General features: G+C 39.6%; 1 protein-coding gene across 1 annotated transcript in view; it reads left to right on the forward strand.

The window, feature by feature from the left end:
• Positions 1-9,851, forward strand: part of Pkn2 (protein kinase N2) — a 95,581-nt gene extending 85,730 nt beyond the window's left edge. Inside the window, exons 17-22 of the mRNA XM_028788135.1 lie at positions 289-351; positions 1,573-1,649; positions 2,413-2,555; positions 6,887-6,994; positions 7,187-7,267; positions 7,355-9,851. Of these exons, the coding sequence (XP_028643968.1) occupies positions 289-351; positions 1,573-1,649; positions 2,413-2,555; positions 6,887-6,994; positions 7,187-7,267; positions 7,355-7,558 (676 nt within the window). The 3' untranslated portion in view covers positions 7,559-9,851. The remainder of the gene's footprint in view (positions 1-288; positions 352-1,572; positions 1,650-2,412; positions 2,556-6,886; positions 6,995-7,186; positions 7,268-7,354) is intronic.
• Positions 9,852-17,542: the final 7,691 nt, after the last annotated feature.

Genomic DNA, 17,542 nt, shown 5'->3' on the forward strand with positions numbered 1-17,542 from the left:
CATACTGTAACTCCTTCTCTCCATCTCTGCACATACTGTAACTCCTTACAGAGCCGAGCCGGAAGTCCTCTCTCAGGGCCTCAGTGAGTCTGCCAGGCCGGGTGAGTCCTAGTCAATGCTACGGCTATAAGTTTCTCAATTTTAAAATTCATCTACAATAGTACAATATGTTGTAGATAGTAGGAATCAATAAATGTTTGAGGAAATTATTAACCACGAAATTATGCATTTAAGTATAAAAGGGTTCAAGAGCAGTGATGTTTACTAAACATTTAATTCTTTCCTCAGATTTTATGCAGCATGTGTAGTTCTTGGGTTGCAGTATTTACATGAACACAAAATTGTTTATAGGTAAGTATATTTTTCTTGTTTAATAGCTTACCTACGTGTGAGTTAGAATTCAAGATAACTAACAAGGATATTTTGTACTTAACCAACTTTTTAGTTTTCTCCTATAAGTGAATCCTACCCCAACATGCAGATTGTGTGATGGAGTTCTTGGTTTGTGGCCCTCTGCTCGTTTCCTAATTGAAATAGTGAACGTATGAGTCGGCCTGTGGTGACACATTCACCAGTAGTATTCATTTAACCGTCTATTGCAGAAAGTTCTATAGACCAGCTTACCATGGAGAGGAAAAAAGATTGTGCCAGAGTGTAAAGTGCCTGCTGCTCCTTCACTACAGTGTCTTGGGTAGTGTGGACTGAGGACTCACTAGAGCACTTAACATGTATGAAGCCCTAGGTTTGATGTCCAGCACAATAAGATATAAGAACATAAGAAAAGGTTGCCATCACCTTAACTAAAACGTGTATTGGTAGGGTAGCCCATTTATATCCGGGCACTGGCTCCTTAAATTGCAGAGCAGCTCTTGCCAGCATCTGGTCCTGCACACACTGAGTAGTGCTGCTCTGAAAACAGCCTCGATATGAGGAAGCCGGTCAGAAGGAAGAGTCTGTAAAGAGTGGTTTGTAGTGTCTGACAATGTTTTTAAAGTAAAGATTTCCTCATGGTTCTGTTTACTTAAAAAATATTTTAAACTAGCTTCATTTGTAATTTATTAGCTTTCCCTTTAATTTAAAGTACACTCTTAAAAGTTAAATCTTGGCCAGGAATGGTGGTGCACACCTTTAAACCCAGCACTTGAGAGACAAAGGAAGGTAGATCTGTGAGTTTGAGACCAGCATGGTCTACAAAGTGAGTTTCAGGACAGCCAGGGCTGCAAAGAGAAACTGTGTCTCGAAAAACAAACATTAGCTTAAATTCTTTCATGTGTGTAGACAAACTTCAAATTGTGATTAAGTCTGATTACCTTAAATAAGAATTTAAACTTTAATAAAAGATATTTAAACTGATTCTACATTTAAAGAGATAAACTATATTCTCATCTATATAAGTAGAAAAAATTACTTGAAAATTATACTTTTACAGAAACGGAAGAAAAATGAGAGCATCTCCAGGCATAACTTGGAAAAAACATTTCTTAGAAGACAAAATTGGGTTTCTCTTGAAAATAAAAATTATGTTTTGCACTATGGTTTACTGATTTATTTTCATGTTTCCATCTTGAACAGAGATTTGAAGTTGGATAACTTGTTGCTAGATACAGAAGGCTTTGTGAAAATTGCTGACTTTGGTCTGTGCAAAGAAGGTAATTGGGCTTTGTAAATCCCTTTTCTAATAGATTATTGCTTTTTTGTACTTTGGTCATTTTCAAATTTGTGTATGTAAACAATGTACTTTTTTATTTTAATTTATTCCACTCCAACATTTGGATTGTTTATATATACACCAGTAACCACAGTAAGACTTTTTCCTGTGGATATAAATACTTCCTGCTTCCAGAAGCTACAGTATGAGATTCAGCTTCTCTTCGTGTGACTGAGATCTGCCAGTTCTTGAAGAAGGCACTAAGCACCAGCTTGTTGATTGGGACTGTGCAGAATAAAGTACATGTGCCTAGTGACTTCGCCAGGCTTAGAACTATTAACATTTTAAACTGGAAAAAATTGATGTAGCTATGTTGATTGTTTCCTATATATTCAGAATTAAGACAGTTCAAGTCAAAGATCACAGGAGAAAGTATAAAGATCAGTGTTATAAATAAGCTAGTCTTCTCTTTATACTTAATGTTATGATTAACATATGCTCCCTCCTCTGTACACTAGGAGCTTTATTGTATTGCTTATTATTAACTCTGTTTCCACAGTACATAAACAGAGTTCTTAGCTATGTTAGTACTAGTAAGTGTTTAATCAATCAGTAGTTTGATGAGTGACACAAATTTGCTAAGTCTTGGTGTGCTCAAGTTAGTTCTCCACATTCAGCAATGTCAATTGTTTTTCCTAAGCACACCTTCTAATTTTCATGCCAAGTTCTTTTTCTTTGCTAACACTTGAATTTATCTTCTTCAGGAATGGGCTATGGAGATAGGACAAGCACATTTTGTGGTACTCCTGAATTTCTTGCCCCAGAAGTATTAACAGAAACATCGTACACAAGGGCTGTAGATTGGTGGGGCCTTGGCGTCCTTATATATGAAATGCTCGTCGGAGAGGTAAGCGGCAGCAAATAGGACAGTGAAGAGATGAAAGTCAATTGGAAGGATAAAGCATGTCATTTTTATAAAGACATGCACATGTATCTCACGCATAAGTAGGAACTCAGTTGTATAAAAATATTCAGAGTGCTAATGATTGGCTGTGTTTCTACAATATCTATACTTGCCTAGTTTAGATTTTTATATGATGGATGGACTGTATTATGAATGTCCTCAAATAGCTTCTTATGTTTAAGCGTTGTGAAATGGTTATGCTTTGTGATTTTTAGCAGAACTGATATTTTGTAGGGAATAGAACAGGAGGCTGATAAAAATATACCCTATAGGCAGGTATGGTGGTACACATGAATTTGAGACAAGTCTGACAAAACCACCTTATCATTGACTTAATGTATAATTAATAAATAAGCAAGTAAATAAATAAATAATTCTGAATCTATAAAGAAAAGTTCGCTGTACATTTATCAGAAATAAATGTGATCTTCAGAAACAGTAGCAGTGTTGGAGAGGTGGCTCAGCAGTTAAGAGTGCGTGTTACGGTTTCAGAGGACCCATTTAATTCCCAGCACCCTATTATGAGAGCTCACAACTACCTATAACTCCACAGATATCTGTACTCAAGTATACTTATGCCAGATAGACCCACATATACATAACTAAAAATATTTTTACAAGTTGGGCATGGTGGGATTCACCATTAATCCCAGCATTTGAAGCACATATCTGAGTTCGAGGTCAACAAGGTCTGTTGCACAGAGAAACATTGTCTTGAAAAACAAACAAATAGACAAAACCTTTTACAAACCCACTTTTTAATCAATAGAGCAGAATTGGTCAGCAACACTTGTTTCTTTTGTATTAACAAAATTAATTTTTGAAGATAACTGAATTATATATAGAAATTTTTATAATTTGCTGAACAGGAAGTAAATGAAAATGATAAGGGTCCTAATATGTTTTATGAATTGCTAAGAATTAGAATAGGAATGGAATTTAGAATGAGCATATTTTTTTGACAAGGCAGTTGAAACCTTTCTTTGAGGGATTTAACTTCTTGGAAATTATTGATTATTCTGGAGTTTCTCATTGCCAGCCACCTTCCTTATATATCCAACTCATGAATCATTTAGCAGCTGGATGAGGGAATGGATTTTTCCATTCTAAATACCTATATTTTTAGAGTGGTTCTTTAGTGTTAGATGGTTCTGAAGTTTTAGCCTGTGTGTTGCTTACTGGGCATTTAGCCATAATGAACAGTTCCATTCAATGGGCAGCCCTTTCAGTGTGTCAAATTGGACTAGATTCTCTAGAAAAGGAGGGAAGAAATGACTCATTAAAGAGCTATGTGCTTTGTACATATTAGCTTTTTTATTTTCCATCAGTTTTATTAGATACAAAGTGGTTAATAACATGTCACAGAGCACTTGTGAGGTAAGATTGGGATGTTAGGATTGGGATTTTGTTGTTGTTGTTGTTCTTGACAGTTTTAGAACCTGTTTGTGCTTTAGGATCAGACATGAAATCCATCCGGCCTCATTTATTTTCCTAAGACATGAGATCCAGATTGACTTTTTCTCCTCTATTTAGAAAAGCTGCTATAGATATTTAGAATGGATTTTTAGAAAATTGATTTAGCCTTAATATACACATTGGTCTTACTTTCTAAGGTGTCAGAATACTCATGATACTGTTGCTGGAGGCTGTGGCATACTTAAACTTTGTCTCCATTTCAGTTTTGAAAAGAAAATGTTTCTGTTTCCATATTTTTAAATGTTATATTTAAGTAAGTCTAAGATTTAATTCTGATCAAAAATTATGTACTTTCTCATAATTTATTTTCTGCCTAGAATAGTAGTGCATATCTTTATTCCTACCACTCAGGAAGCAGAAGTAGGTGTAGATCTTTGTGAATTTGAGGCCAGTCTGGTATACATAGTGATCGGGACAGCCAGAACTATAGAGTGAGACCCTGTTTCAAACCTCACCCCACGCTCCAAAAGAACGTTCTGTGTTAGAAATAACACACAGAAAGTACTGTTGTAGATCTTGTTGAACTAATAGTCTATTGATTTTTGACTTCTTCTGTTCAAGCTACTGGCTTAACAAACAAGCGAGGAAGTTCCTGCTTTATAGTTTTTAAAAGGGCTTCTAATTGGTTGAGTTTTAAACACACCCAGAAGGTATTGCTATTCCATTATAGTTGCCTTTTAATTCCATTTATCTTTAGTGCCTCCACAGGAAGGTAATTAGGAAAGGAATTAAAACCCATTGGTCTGCAGTATAGTTTTATAGTTTTATTGAAGCTTCAGTGATAATGTTTATTTTTTTTTAACTTTTTATTGGTTCTTTGGGAATTTCACATCATGCACCCCAGTCCAACTCATCTCCTCCTTCCCTCATACCCTCTCTCCACCCTTGCAGCTTCCCCCACAACAGAGAAAAAAATGATTGTGGAAGATGTATAGCATGTGACAGTGTATCTCACAGAATACCCTTTTGTCCACACTTCTTTGCTGGCAAATGTTCATTGCAATGACTCGTTTGTCTGATACAAGACCTCTGACTTCTGCTACTCTATCAATATTGGAACCCCACTTACACTTGTCTAGGATATCCTGTTATTGCCCTGTGTCATGGAGCTCCTAGAGTTTTGGATCTGCAGGACTGGCCCCTTGATGCACTCCAGCAGTTCATCCATAGGGTAGATGTGCTAGATCTGGGCCTGAGAGGGATCTGGTCTGGTTAGCCCTCTGGCTCTCCCACTCTCATGCTGGTTCCCCTGCTCTCACGCCTTCATGGTGCATGCACGCATGGTTCCAGCAGCTCTACCCTGCTGCCCAAGGAGGGTGCAGGGCCTGATTTCCTGAGTGTTGCAGCTGGGAAGGGCCAGGGCCAGTTCTCCCGCTCTCCTCCCTGGCATAGATGGTAGAGGATCAGGGCATCTGTGCCACCACCTGGCAGACAAGACACAGAGCCAGCTCTCCCACAGTCGCACATTTTAGGTAGCGCACCCATAACCCTCACATCCAGAGCCAGCTCTCCAGCTTTTCTGCTCTTATGACATCTGGACCAGCTCTCCTGCCTGCCTTGGTGGCATGGGGGTAAGAAGTGGGGGACATCTCTCCTCACCCATGCCACCCCATGCCTGACAAGTTACAAGGCCAACCTATATACAAGGCCGGGTCCACATCATGGCCATAGGTGGCATCACCAGCAACTAACATCAGGTCATTCCTCACTACCCTCAAGTTTCCAGTTCTGTCTCTCTTTATTTGCACACATCCTTTTGTTTCTCTTTCATTTCTTCACTTCATGCTTGTTCCTCTTAGAGGAACCCAGGGTCTCTTAGTATCTGGGGTCATCTCATGAATCCTGTGACACCCCACCCCAGCCCCACTCATGCATTATGGCCTCTGACATGGTCATGGTCTGCTTGCCGCCCCACTCCCCCACCCCTCACTCCTGTGCAGCACCATCTCAAGCTAGCTTCCTGTCCAGGCACCGTGGCACTACTCTAGTGGTCATCTAGAGCTCCTTCCTCACTCAGTCCACACAAGTGACCACATTCGAGGGTCATCTGTCTGAGGCTCCCTCCTGCAGCAGGCGGGTTTCTTCTTGTCTCCTGCTTGGGGCCAGCACAACACAGGAGTAATGGTCGTCTTAGACTTTTTTTTTCAGAGAATGTAAGGCTACTACTGATCATTCAGATGTTCGTAAGTCAGAACTCTCCTCTCTGCCACCTTTTGATGCACATGTGAACAGCAGTGTACCTGCACTTGCAATGCTTCTAGGGACACGGTTTTCTTGTTTGTTGGTTTGTTGGCTTGTTTCTTTTTCTGTTGAAAGTATGGATTGATTAGTTTTGGTTGTTTTTGTTTCATTGGGACATCCTCTCCATTTCTTGTGCAGAGGGTTGAAATAGGGCCTCACAATGGAGCCCATGTCCTCCAAGAGCTTGCATGACAGATATGAGACACCATGCTCATATGTGTTTGCTTGGTTGTTTGTTTGAGACATGGTCTCATGTAGCCCAGCGATAGCACAAGCTACTTACCCTATGTAGCAGGGGCTAGCCTTGAACTTGTCATTCTCCTGCCTTTATCTTTCAAGTGTTGGGATGGCAGGCTTGTCCATCATCCCTAGAGACTGAACCCAGGCTCCACACTCTGGGCCGCACTGAGCTCATCTCCAGGTCCCATTTGTTTCATCTCATTATCGTTGCCTCAGTCTTGGTTGTGCTTTGAACATGTAATGTTTTACTGTCTTAGGATGCTTATACTTAGTTCTTACTTCTTAATTATTTCTTATTATCTTCTTATTTTGTCTAGTCTCCCTTCCCTGGTGATGATGAAGAAGAGGTTTTTGACAGTATTGTAAATGACGAAGTAAGGTATCCAAGGTTCTTATCTACAGAAGCCATTTCCATAATGAGAAGGGTAAGGAATTAGGATCAAGAATTTTTTTTTAATTTAAACTTAAGCTTTTTGCTGAATTTTAGAAGTTGTTTTTAATTCATAGACGTTGCATGCTTTAGACAAATCTAAACAAAACATTCTAAGTCTTTGAAAGTAGTGAGAGTCACTCTTGGTGAAACACATTTTATTGGTTTCATTTTGTTAACTTTCTAGCTGTTAAGGAGAAACCCTGAGCGGCGCCTGGGCGCTGGTGAGAAGGATGCAGAGGATGTAAAGAAGCATCCATTTTTCCGGGTAAGTGTCACAGTTCAAAATTTTTTATGAAACTTGAGAGATTGGGAACATGAAACTAAAGTGGCTGATTTATATTTTGTGATCTAGCTAACCGACTGGAGTGCTCTAATGGACAAAAAAGTAAAGCCACCATTTGTACCTACCATTAGAGGACGGGAAGATGTTAGTAACTTTGATGATGAATTTACCTCAGAAGCACCTATTCTGACTCCACCTCGAGAACCAAGGATCCTCTTGGAAGAGGAGCAGGAGCTGTTCCGCGACTTTGACTACGTTGCTGATTGGTGTTAAGTTTCTGGACACTGTGAGACCAACAAACTGGCCGACAAGACGACCTCTTGAAAACAGCAGCCCTGCATTTGCTTTCTGTGCCCACCAGGAGCTTCTGAGGTTATATAAAGCACATGAAGATGCGGTTACAGTACTGTTCTATACCTTAATGTTTTCAACGTAAATCTGAACACTGGAAGCAGTTTCATGGAGTTTGGGCTGAGTGAACATTGGCCATGGAAATCCATTACAAATAAATACTTTTACATCAATACTCTATTTTTAAAAAGAAGAAGAACCACTCTTTTATAGTCCTCATCTTTGCCCTAGGCCTGCCTTAAGTGGATGGAAGATTAATCACTTAACTATATTTTACAAAAGAAAAAATAGGGCTTTGGATGCTATTACTGGTCATATAAAAAGTGTGATTCTGTTTGACTAAGGCAATTATTTTTTAAGAAATCACTATAATATGAAACAATATGGCAGTTTGTACACCTTTGGTGGCTTGATTTAAAGGAAAAAATGAGAATGTATTGATGTCTAGTTTGATGAATTTTCTCTATTTATCAGGAGAACACTTTATTGCCTTAACTTTACCAACCATGTAGCAGAACCTCATAGCTTTCCAGCAGAGCTACCTGCAATGAGCTTTGTTTATTAAACAGTGCTGCAAAGAGATAGGAACCTCAGCATTTACTTAACATTAACAGTGAGGACTTCTGAGCAGCTGGAACCAGGAGACCATGCTAACTGTATGCATTCCCAAAGTCGAGGCACCGTGGTGGATGTTCAGTCAGATCTTCCAAAGTCAGTGAACCTGGTTAACCCTTTATCGACATACATTCTACACGCATTTCAACCTAGACATCTTGTTCTTGTGTCTGCTGTAGAAGGGAACTCTATCTTTGTTAAACCATAGAGATTATCATGGTATACATGCTGTGAACATGTATATGTACAAGTTGTAATGTATTTTGTGTTGTAGGCATATTATTTAATTTCACCATGTCATCACTTTTGTACAGTGGCCAAGCAGACACCTCCAACTCCAGCATTTCCATTAAGTGCATTTGTACATTTTAGGCCGCTGGATCCAGATTTTATATTGGCAGTTACTGAGGGCAAAAGCAATATATTGTAACAGAATGTATAAATATTTTTGATAAAACAGTCTATATTTTATAAAAAGTTATTATAACACTAAAGCTGTACCTCAAAAGTCTCACAAATAATTTGATCAAATACTCTACACATCCTCAGAGGATCCGTTCATGGCTTTTTATCGCTCTTATCATATGCCTTTTAGCAAATCATGACCTTCACTGGGCTGGTATTTTTTTAGGGTTTTGTTTTCTCTTTTTTTCTCCTAGCCTGTCATTCCGTTGTTCTCCCTCAGTTCAGTGATATTATTGATAACTCTGTACTTAGCATGTTAAGGCCATGATACCTCAGGAACAGCAAATTGGTAACTAACAACACTTGAATTAACCACGTAATCACAGTAAGCTCATATCTTACAATCGTCCAAATCTGAGTCAATGAGAAACAGGAAAGCACACAAATACATGAAGAGTTGAGCTTGAAACAGCTTTGCTGAAATACATTGGCCTGTTGTTATTGTACTCTGAAAATGATTAGAATTGTCCAGAGATACTTTATATTACCTTCCAAATTCATTATTATTTTTCTCCCAAGATCCTTTGGAAGAAAATTTTCTAAAAAGAGGAGCAATATGTTGCTGCAAGTTGCTTTAAAATGCCAGTTAATTGCCTTGGAAAAGAACAATAGAAAAAATAGCATAATTGTCAAGCTTTAATTTGAACAGTGTTAACACAGTCTGAAAATAAAACACTAACTACTTTTGAGGTACAGTCTGCTTACCTTTGTTGGTTCTGAAATATGCATAGAAAGCAACATTTCAAATGGGCTTTTAGCATTAAAAACTGACATAGAGTTATATACACAGTGTACAAAAAATTTTTTTAATTGAAGTCAATCACTAAAAAATTTAGAGGTCAGGGCATAGTCACACAATTATGCTGAAAAAAGCACTCATTTTTCTGTAGTTTAAAAAAATATATATATATATTTTAGCCAGATTTTAAATTTTAAGAGTGTAAATAGATTTTGCTATTACTGTATGTGTATTGACTGCTCAAGCACTTTGTAAGGAAAGCGGATACTTTAGAATGGTACCCTATGCATCCAAATGAAATGTGCCTTTACGTCATTCGAAAAAAAAAGGGGGTTTTGCAGTCATAAATTACTACAAATGCACAAATTAAAGTTTAAAATAGATTGAAATTTGTAACTTTGGTTTTAAGTTTTCATTCCTGATAGAATTTTCCTTGTGTTAAAATAGTTGGCTAAAAAAGTTGGCTCTACTTTGTTCAAGGTCTTGAGAAAATTATTTTTAGTTAGCTTTCTTTTTATCCTGGGAAGGCACGTTGTCCACTTCACTTGGAATAATGGGGAGATTTCATATTCTAGTTCTATACTCCACAGCATCTTTCATCCGTGCACAGAATGCCCTCTGTCACTAGACACTGAGACCCGGAAAGTTGCCAGAAGGAAAGAGGCAATGACGTTTGCTGACTAAGAAGCAAACATGCTAATGGTAAGGTATAAGCAGTGGTGACCTGGGAGCTTCCTCTTGTTAGAGCAGTGGGTCTCATCCTGGGGGTGGTCAGATGACCACTTCACAGGGGCTGCAGATCACATGCTTCTATTGCAATTTATTATAGTAGCAAAATTACAGTTATGAAGTAGCAACAAGATAATTTTATGGTTGATGGTCACCACCACATGAAGAACTGTATTATAGGGTGGAAGCATTAGGAATTTTGAGAACCACTGTGTTAGTATTGAATCTGACATTTCAGAAAATTGGCACATTAATAAAGCAGAATGCTAGCCGTTTTGTAGTAGTCACATTTAAAAAGTATAATATTTTAGAAATGCATCTTTGGAACATAATGAACATTGTTATTATATACTGGCCTGATCATACCTGACTTCTACATTCAAGTCTGACAGGATTGTATAAGTACTGCCCATCTTCCCAGAGCAGCTAGTGAGTGGTAAGGAAAACCTAAAAGGGAAGAAAACAATTTCATATGGCCATGTACAAAATTAGAGGTAAGTACCCAGATAACTTGCAAATCTGTATGTCAGAATCCCTGCCTGGTGCCATGCTACTCAGACCCTGACTAGGTGGAATCCCTAATACACCAGAAAAACTCAAGCGTTATTGGTCTCATTAAAGGTAAGAATGACTTTGGTGGCCTTTATACCCAAACAAGGAGACCATGTTGAGCTGGAGTCTAGAAATACCAGGGCTTTAGGGCCCAAAGTAGTTAGTATACCCAAATGCACAGTTGAGGTGGTGTGTGCATATAGCTCCAAATACTTGGACATTATCCCTAAAGAGACTGCTGCGAGTATGAGGCAACTCTGGGGTCTGTGCCAGCCAACACTATACTGTGTCCTTCTGCCTCCTACAATAAACACTGAAATGACATTGCAGTAACAAGAAATTCAGTCCAGGAAGAGATTTGAACCTCACAGTTTTTAATACTGAAAAAAAGTCACTTTGTGCTATGAAATGGACATAACCTAAATAAAATAGGGGAGGATACCTATTTTATTACCTGTTCCTAGTAAATGTACTGGATCAAATATGACCAAATTGGAGTCAGCGGCATCGGAAATAGACACTGCTGCATTAGCAAACTGGGCTCATGCTAGGATGGCAAGTGTGGTTTACTACTAGGAAGTCCGTAAAGCTGCTTGCCATATTGATAGATTAAGGGAAAAAAGTGACGGATTAGAGATCTCATTCCTGATTTTTTTTTTTTTAAGCAAAGGAAGTAGTTTTCTTAAACTGACAGATGGTGTCTATTAAAAGACATAAAGAAGTATAACCAGTTAGATCATCCTCTACATCAACAGTTTTCAGCCTGTGAGTCGAGACCCCTTTAGGGGTCAAACGACTATTTCACAGGGGCTGTATATTATATATTTATATTGTGATTTATAATAGCAAAATTAGAGTTATGAAATGTCAAAAATAATGTTATGGCTAGGGGTCACCACAACATGAACTGTATTAAAGGGTCACAGGTTAGGAAGGTTAAGAGCCACTGGTCTACATCCTCTGAGGAAACATTTCAAGTTGGGGACTAAAGCTATGACATCTGTCATCACTGTACTCTTTATCTGAATACTCAAAAAGGGAACAAAGTAGCCATTATTTCCAGATGCGTGTGATTGTCTACTTGGCATACTGCAGAGGTCTGGGCATGTAACTCAGCAGCTAAAGCACTTGTCTAGCATGCTCAGCCCTCTGATAAGCCAGGTGAAATACACACTTGCAGTCCTAGCGGTGGCACTTGGAGACAGGCAGGTCAGCCCATATATAGACTGAAAAGCCAGCACAGGACACTTGAGGACCTGAAAGAGGCTAAGGGAGAGGTCAAGAAGGAGGAAAAACTCAGGATTACAGTTTGCTACCAGTAGTGATTTATTTAAGATGTCATATGTCTGCATATCCTCAAGATACAAAATAAACCTAGAAACAACTGCAACAGCAGCAAAACCAGTTACCTATAAGAGTTAGAAAAATCCTTTACTGGGAGACATTAGAGAAATCTAAGTACATACTCATTTATAGTATGATGTTTCTCTGAAATTAGTCTATAGATTTTGTGCACAACTCCAGTCAGAATCCCAGTAGATTTTTGTGGATCTTTACTAAGCCCATGTTACCTGGAAGAGTAAACGGTATGCAATAGACAATGATGAACTTCCACATATGTGAAATCTTTTGAAACTTCCCAATCATACTGAATACTAACTGGAAAAATGGTCCTCATTCTGCTACTGAACCACTAATATGAGCTGGGACAGTGTCAGGGTTTGGATCGAAAACGGCCCTATGGGCTTGTGTGTGAACACTTGGGTCACCAGCTGATATGATGGTGCAGTTTTGAGAAGTTGTGGGTCATCATTCTGAAAATTAGGCCTTGTGGGATGAAGTGGCTCACTGTCTCAGGTATTGCCCTTCCCCAGTCAGCTTCAGTGTTTCCTGGCTACCCCCATGGTAGAACCTGCTGCCTTGGCCTCTTATTTTCATAATTACAAACTGCTTCCTGCCATGACAGACTCATGTAAATGACTTTTACTAAGTATTTTGTCACAGCGACAGCTCCAAAGATTTCAACTTGCTAGGGGTATGTGAACATTTCATGTTCAAGTTTTTATCATTTTTAGTCTTCAGTGTTGAGCCTACATAGACCAATAGCCTAGTGACGTGATCTGTCCCTTTCTGAACTTATTCTTGAGATACTCTAAAGACAGACAAAGCCTTCACAGCTTAACCATGTATTTGGTGACCTTTAAAAATCTTTTAGTAGCATCATTGACTATCTACCATCTCCAGGACACAATCTAGCGTCCACAGAAAACAGTAGACTCAAAGTCAAAGCTAAAATACTGGCGTCATGGCCAAAACTCTAGCCTCATTGCGTAGTGCAATGTAGATAGGCGTGCAAAAAATAAAACCAGCTTGATGCAGAGCTTTTACTTGCTGGGTTAAATATTAGAAGGCTTGAAGTCCATTGTTGAGTCTTCCAGTATCTTTAGGTATAAAGTCAAAAGGAACTCCAAATTGAGTAAGGCTGTTAAGGGGACTCTGAGGACACAGACCAACCAAGCCAGCTTGGCACTTTCAGTGAGGGGTTTAATGTAATTGGCATATGTTCACCTGAGAACTCCATGAATTTTACTCCTAGACTTTTCTGAGTATGGAACAAACTGAGATCACTAAGTGCACTAGACTAGTTTTGGTTTGAGTGGCTTTAATTCTGTCGCCTCTGTTACTTTAAAACAGTATGTTTTGGCAGGAACATGAAGTTTAGCACATTATCCAGAAGTATTTTGCATGCATACCAGCAGTCTTTTTCAAATGTTTTAAAACTAAGCATCCCATCAAATAAGGCCCTGAGAGAAGCAGGCTGCTCCAGACCAAGGAAAGGCATGAGAATTGTTCTGCAAGAGAAAAGCTTTTTTGCAGTCGGCCCTTGTGACACTGTTGTGTCTGACACTGTTCCTTACATACGCCTCCTAAAACTACTGGCACATCTTTGTGCCACATCCTAAGATACGTGTGATTTCTTGAGTAAGTATTCTGAGATGGTGCTTGCCATGAGCAACCAACCATATGATTAGACAGTAGAGCTCCAACCCTAAGACCTGATATCTCCTGACACCTAGCAGGAGGAGAAGTCCTGAGGGGTATGGATACCAATGTAATCACCAATTAGCTCACATAAGAACACTGCCATAAAACCTAAAAGGCTGGTGACTCATTTCTATCATTTCATCACATGCAAGGCTGAGGTAGAAGAGTTTTAAGTTCTAGGCTCCATAGACCATGTTCAGAAAACTCAAGTCACACACACAGCTCAAGGAGCAGATAAGACTGTGATAGCTGACACCTGGAAGAAAGTGCCCAAAGAGGGGCTGGAGTTCTGCCCTTCCACTTGCCTTGACCAGCAGACTGTTTACCTCTGCCCTTTTATTAAAAAAAAAAAAAAAGGTAAACATTGCTTCCCAGGGCTTTGCTATAGCAAATTAATGAAATTAAAGTGAAAGCTTCAATTTTCAGCCAGCTGCCATCTGGGTAGCAAGTTTGCATCTGAATTATGGCTCAGTTTTAAACCTATATTCCATACTCCCTCTTATATTCCAGACACTACCTCTAGGATGATAGGGTTGAAACCGTTTCTTAAGCAGTTTCTATTTAGGTATTTTACTTGGTATATAGGGAAACAGACACACATACAGGGAGTCAAAGCAATTGGTATGAGAGGGAAAATAGATATATCTTCTTAAAACCTACTAAGGCCACTCCTCCCCTACCACAGACCCTGAACGGGTACTGTGGAAAGTATGTGAAAGACACAGGAGTCTCTGACCTGAGGATCAACTGATAATGTCCTTATTGTGATGCCACGAAGTCCTGATACTCTGAGACATATGCATAGGGATCTGGGTAGGGGAGAGCATAAGGATGTCTTGAGGGGGGTCAGGAAGTCTTTCCATAGCTCCCCAAATGGTAGATGAGATTAAAATCCAGCATCAGGAAAAGTCAGGGCCACTGACAATTGGAAATATTAACATGGGGCATAGAAGCCTTTTGCCTGGATTAGGACCAGATGGGTACAAGGCTGACCCCTTTAGTAGTTCATTATGATAATTAAAGTAAATCTCACACCTGTGATAGAAAATTAGCACAGGCCCCAAAGACAGCCATGGATAACGTATATTTGCTGCTGTGAACACAAAGGCATACTATCAAGAGGCACTGAGTTGCAGGAGTTTTTAGTTTGCAAGAATAACTAAAAGAGAAATTTCTAGCTATTAACTCCTTGTCACCCAGCAGATATAAGTTAACATTTTTTGCGTGTATGTGGTGTGCTACACCATTTGTGCTCCCATGTGTGCAGGCATACGTGGACATGCATGTAGAGGACCAAGGTTGACCTCAACTGACTCTTGACCACTCTCCACCTTATATGATGAGGCAGGGTCTCTTGGCTGAACCCAGAGTTTGTTTCTGCTTGCCTGCCTAGCCAGCTTGGGGATTCAGGGTGGCCTCTCACATACCCCAACTTGCATGTATATTCTGTAGAGCAAAACTGTCATATTTATATGACAAGGGCTTTACTCCTTTTCTCCAATCCCCCAAAAGAATTTACTGCTTTTTCTTTATTTTGCTTTGAAGACAGGGCTTCTATGTGCCCCTTGCTGTTCAGGAACCGACTATGTAGACCAGGCTACCCTTGAACTCAAGAGATCATGTGCCTCTGTATTCTGAGTGCTGGGCTTAAAGGTGTGTACCACCACCACCTGGCTAGAATTCACTTTTTTTAAGAACCTGTATGTAAGGTTTGCTTTTAAATATTCTCTTTAATAGAATTCTTCTGGAAAGATCTGGCTGACCTCAGTACTGAAGCAAACTTCTTGTGAAATTATTCTTTTGTGGTCCTGCTGTATGGAAAGAGCTTACTGTTTTTATCAAGAGACTCACTCCCATTTCAGTTACTAAGTGAATATGGGCAGATCTTTTAATGTCTAGAAGCTTCTCTGACATAAGTGTGGGGAGAAGACCAGTGTGACAGGGCAGAGGTTCCTCCATCTTGTGTTCATTCTTGCTGAAACCATTTCAGGTTCAACTAAAATCTCCTTGATGGAGAGGCCCATGGAAAATTACCCAACTCTATTCTAGGAACCCTTGGTCAAGATGTCCCAACTGACTTAGCTTGTTAAACTGCCTACTTGTATAGAACCCCTCCACCTAACTTCTTAAAGAGCTTCTATAAAACTGCTTGTTTACTATAAAGCTACCCCAACTCCCTGCAATGTCCTAGTGGGACACCAGGACATGGTTTCTGCCTTCAAAACACATATGCTCTGGACATTAGGGAAGACACCTGGGCCCCTGAATACCTGCTGAGTGTCATCTCAGCCAACTGCAATAGACTGAATTGGCTATAAACTGAGTCTGAGTAGAGGATTCCCTAAAACACCAGTACTGAAAGTATAGGGAACTGACAACCAAGTACTTGAACTCAGTCATAACAAACTAGCGATGAAGGTGGTATCCAGTGCAAGGCAGGTGGGATGTGCTCACATTAGGTAAAACTTTAAAATGCTAACACATACAGAATGGATCTGCTTTACCTATGCAGAAAGTGTCCCATGCTAAGTTCACTACTTACCAACTTGCTCTAATGTAGCTAAACAGACTGGGTTCAGGTTTTAAGGATGATCATCTCGGAGTTAAGAGTCCACACAGAAATAATTTTCCAAACCTCAAGTCATCTCCATCACTGATTTCCAAGTGTCTGATTTCTTTCCTGAGCATGTAGCAATAGACTTGATTTTGCCACACTGAACAAGTACTGGCACATTCCCTAGCTTGAGTAGTTCTGGGAATCAAACTCAGGCCTCACAAAGCACTAGTGCCTGCCCCTACTCACCTTCAGAATGGACATTTCCTGCTTAATTTGGTATCTGGACCTCAACCACATAGATAAAACTTTAATTCTTTTACTTCAATCTCAAAAAAAAAAAAAAACCCAAATGTATATTCCGTGATTTAGCTAGACTTTTCTAATTACTTAACATTTCCACACCTGGAAGAAGCCTAGAACATCCTATTACTATACCTGAATTAGCTGGGAGAATGGAAGCTAGGGATTACAAGCACACATGCTACACATTTACTACAGCATGTAGCTGTTCCCTGGCCCTTGATAAATCCAACACAGCAAAACAGCGGAAGGAAACAAAATTCTAGACAACTTATGCAGGTTCTATTTTCCAGCTCTCCCGAGGACTGGCCTTAATAATTGCCAAAGCCACACTTCTAAAGCCTGATTAGTTGTGGTTGCACGTTGCAGTTCTCAACTGGGAGCTGTGTGACCCTCACCAAGTCCAGGGAACACAGAAGGGTCCTGTTGCTTTTGTTCAGCATGAGATGGGAGATACTAAGGGTCAATGATGGCAACCAGGAGGGACACATGGAAAAGAGACTCTTGGGGTCTTACTCTGGGGTAGGAGATGGGCTCGAGCTACCTAGAGTATAAACTGCATCACCAAGTATGCATGCAGTTCTACACTTGGACTGCAGACTTCTAGACTTTCTCCATGTTTAACCTGGCTTTATGCAATACCATGCAAGCACCCCATGTTTCACCTAAGGAAGAAATACTGGTTTTCATCGTCCCAAGCCCACGTTCCTTCCATGAACAGCAGACAGACAGCAGGGGTAAAGTCTTCTATGGACTAAGATCTGAACTTGCCTAGCAGAGCTCGTGTCTGTTGACTAACCTGCAATCTACGTTAGTGACATCTAAGAGTCAAGTTACCTATTCCAACTTAAAACAAACAAAACAACGAAATTGCATTACTTTTCTCTTCTAGTGCCTATTATAT

The sequence above is a fragment of the Grammomys surdaster genome, unplaced genomic scaffold (assembly GCF_004785775.1).
Source record: "Grammomys surdaster isolate TR1022 unplaced genomic scaffold, NIH_TR_1.0 125702, whole genome shotgun sequence".
NCBI classification, from domain to species: domain Eukaryota; kingdom Metazoa; phylum Chordata; class Mammalia; order Rodentia; family Muridae; genus Grammomys; species Grammomys surdaster.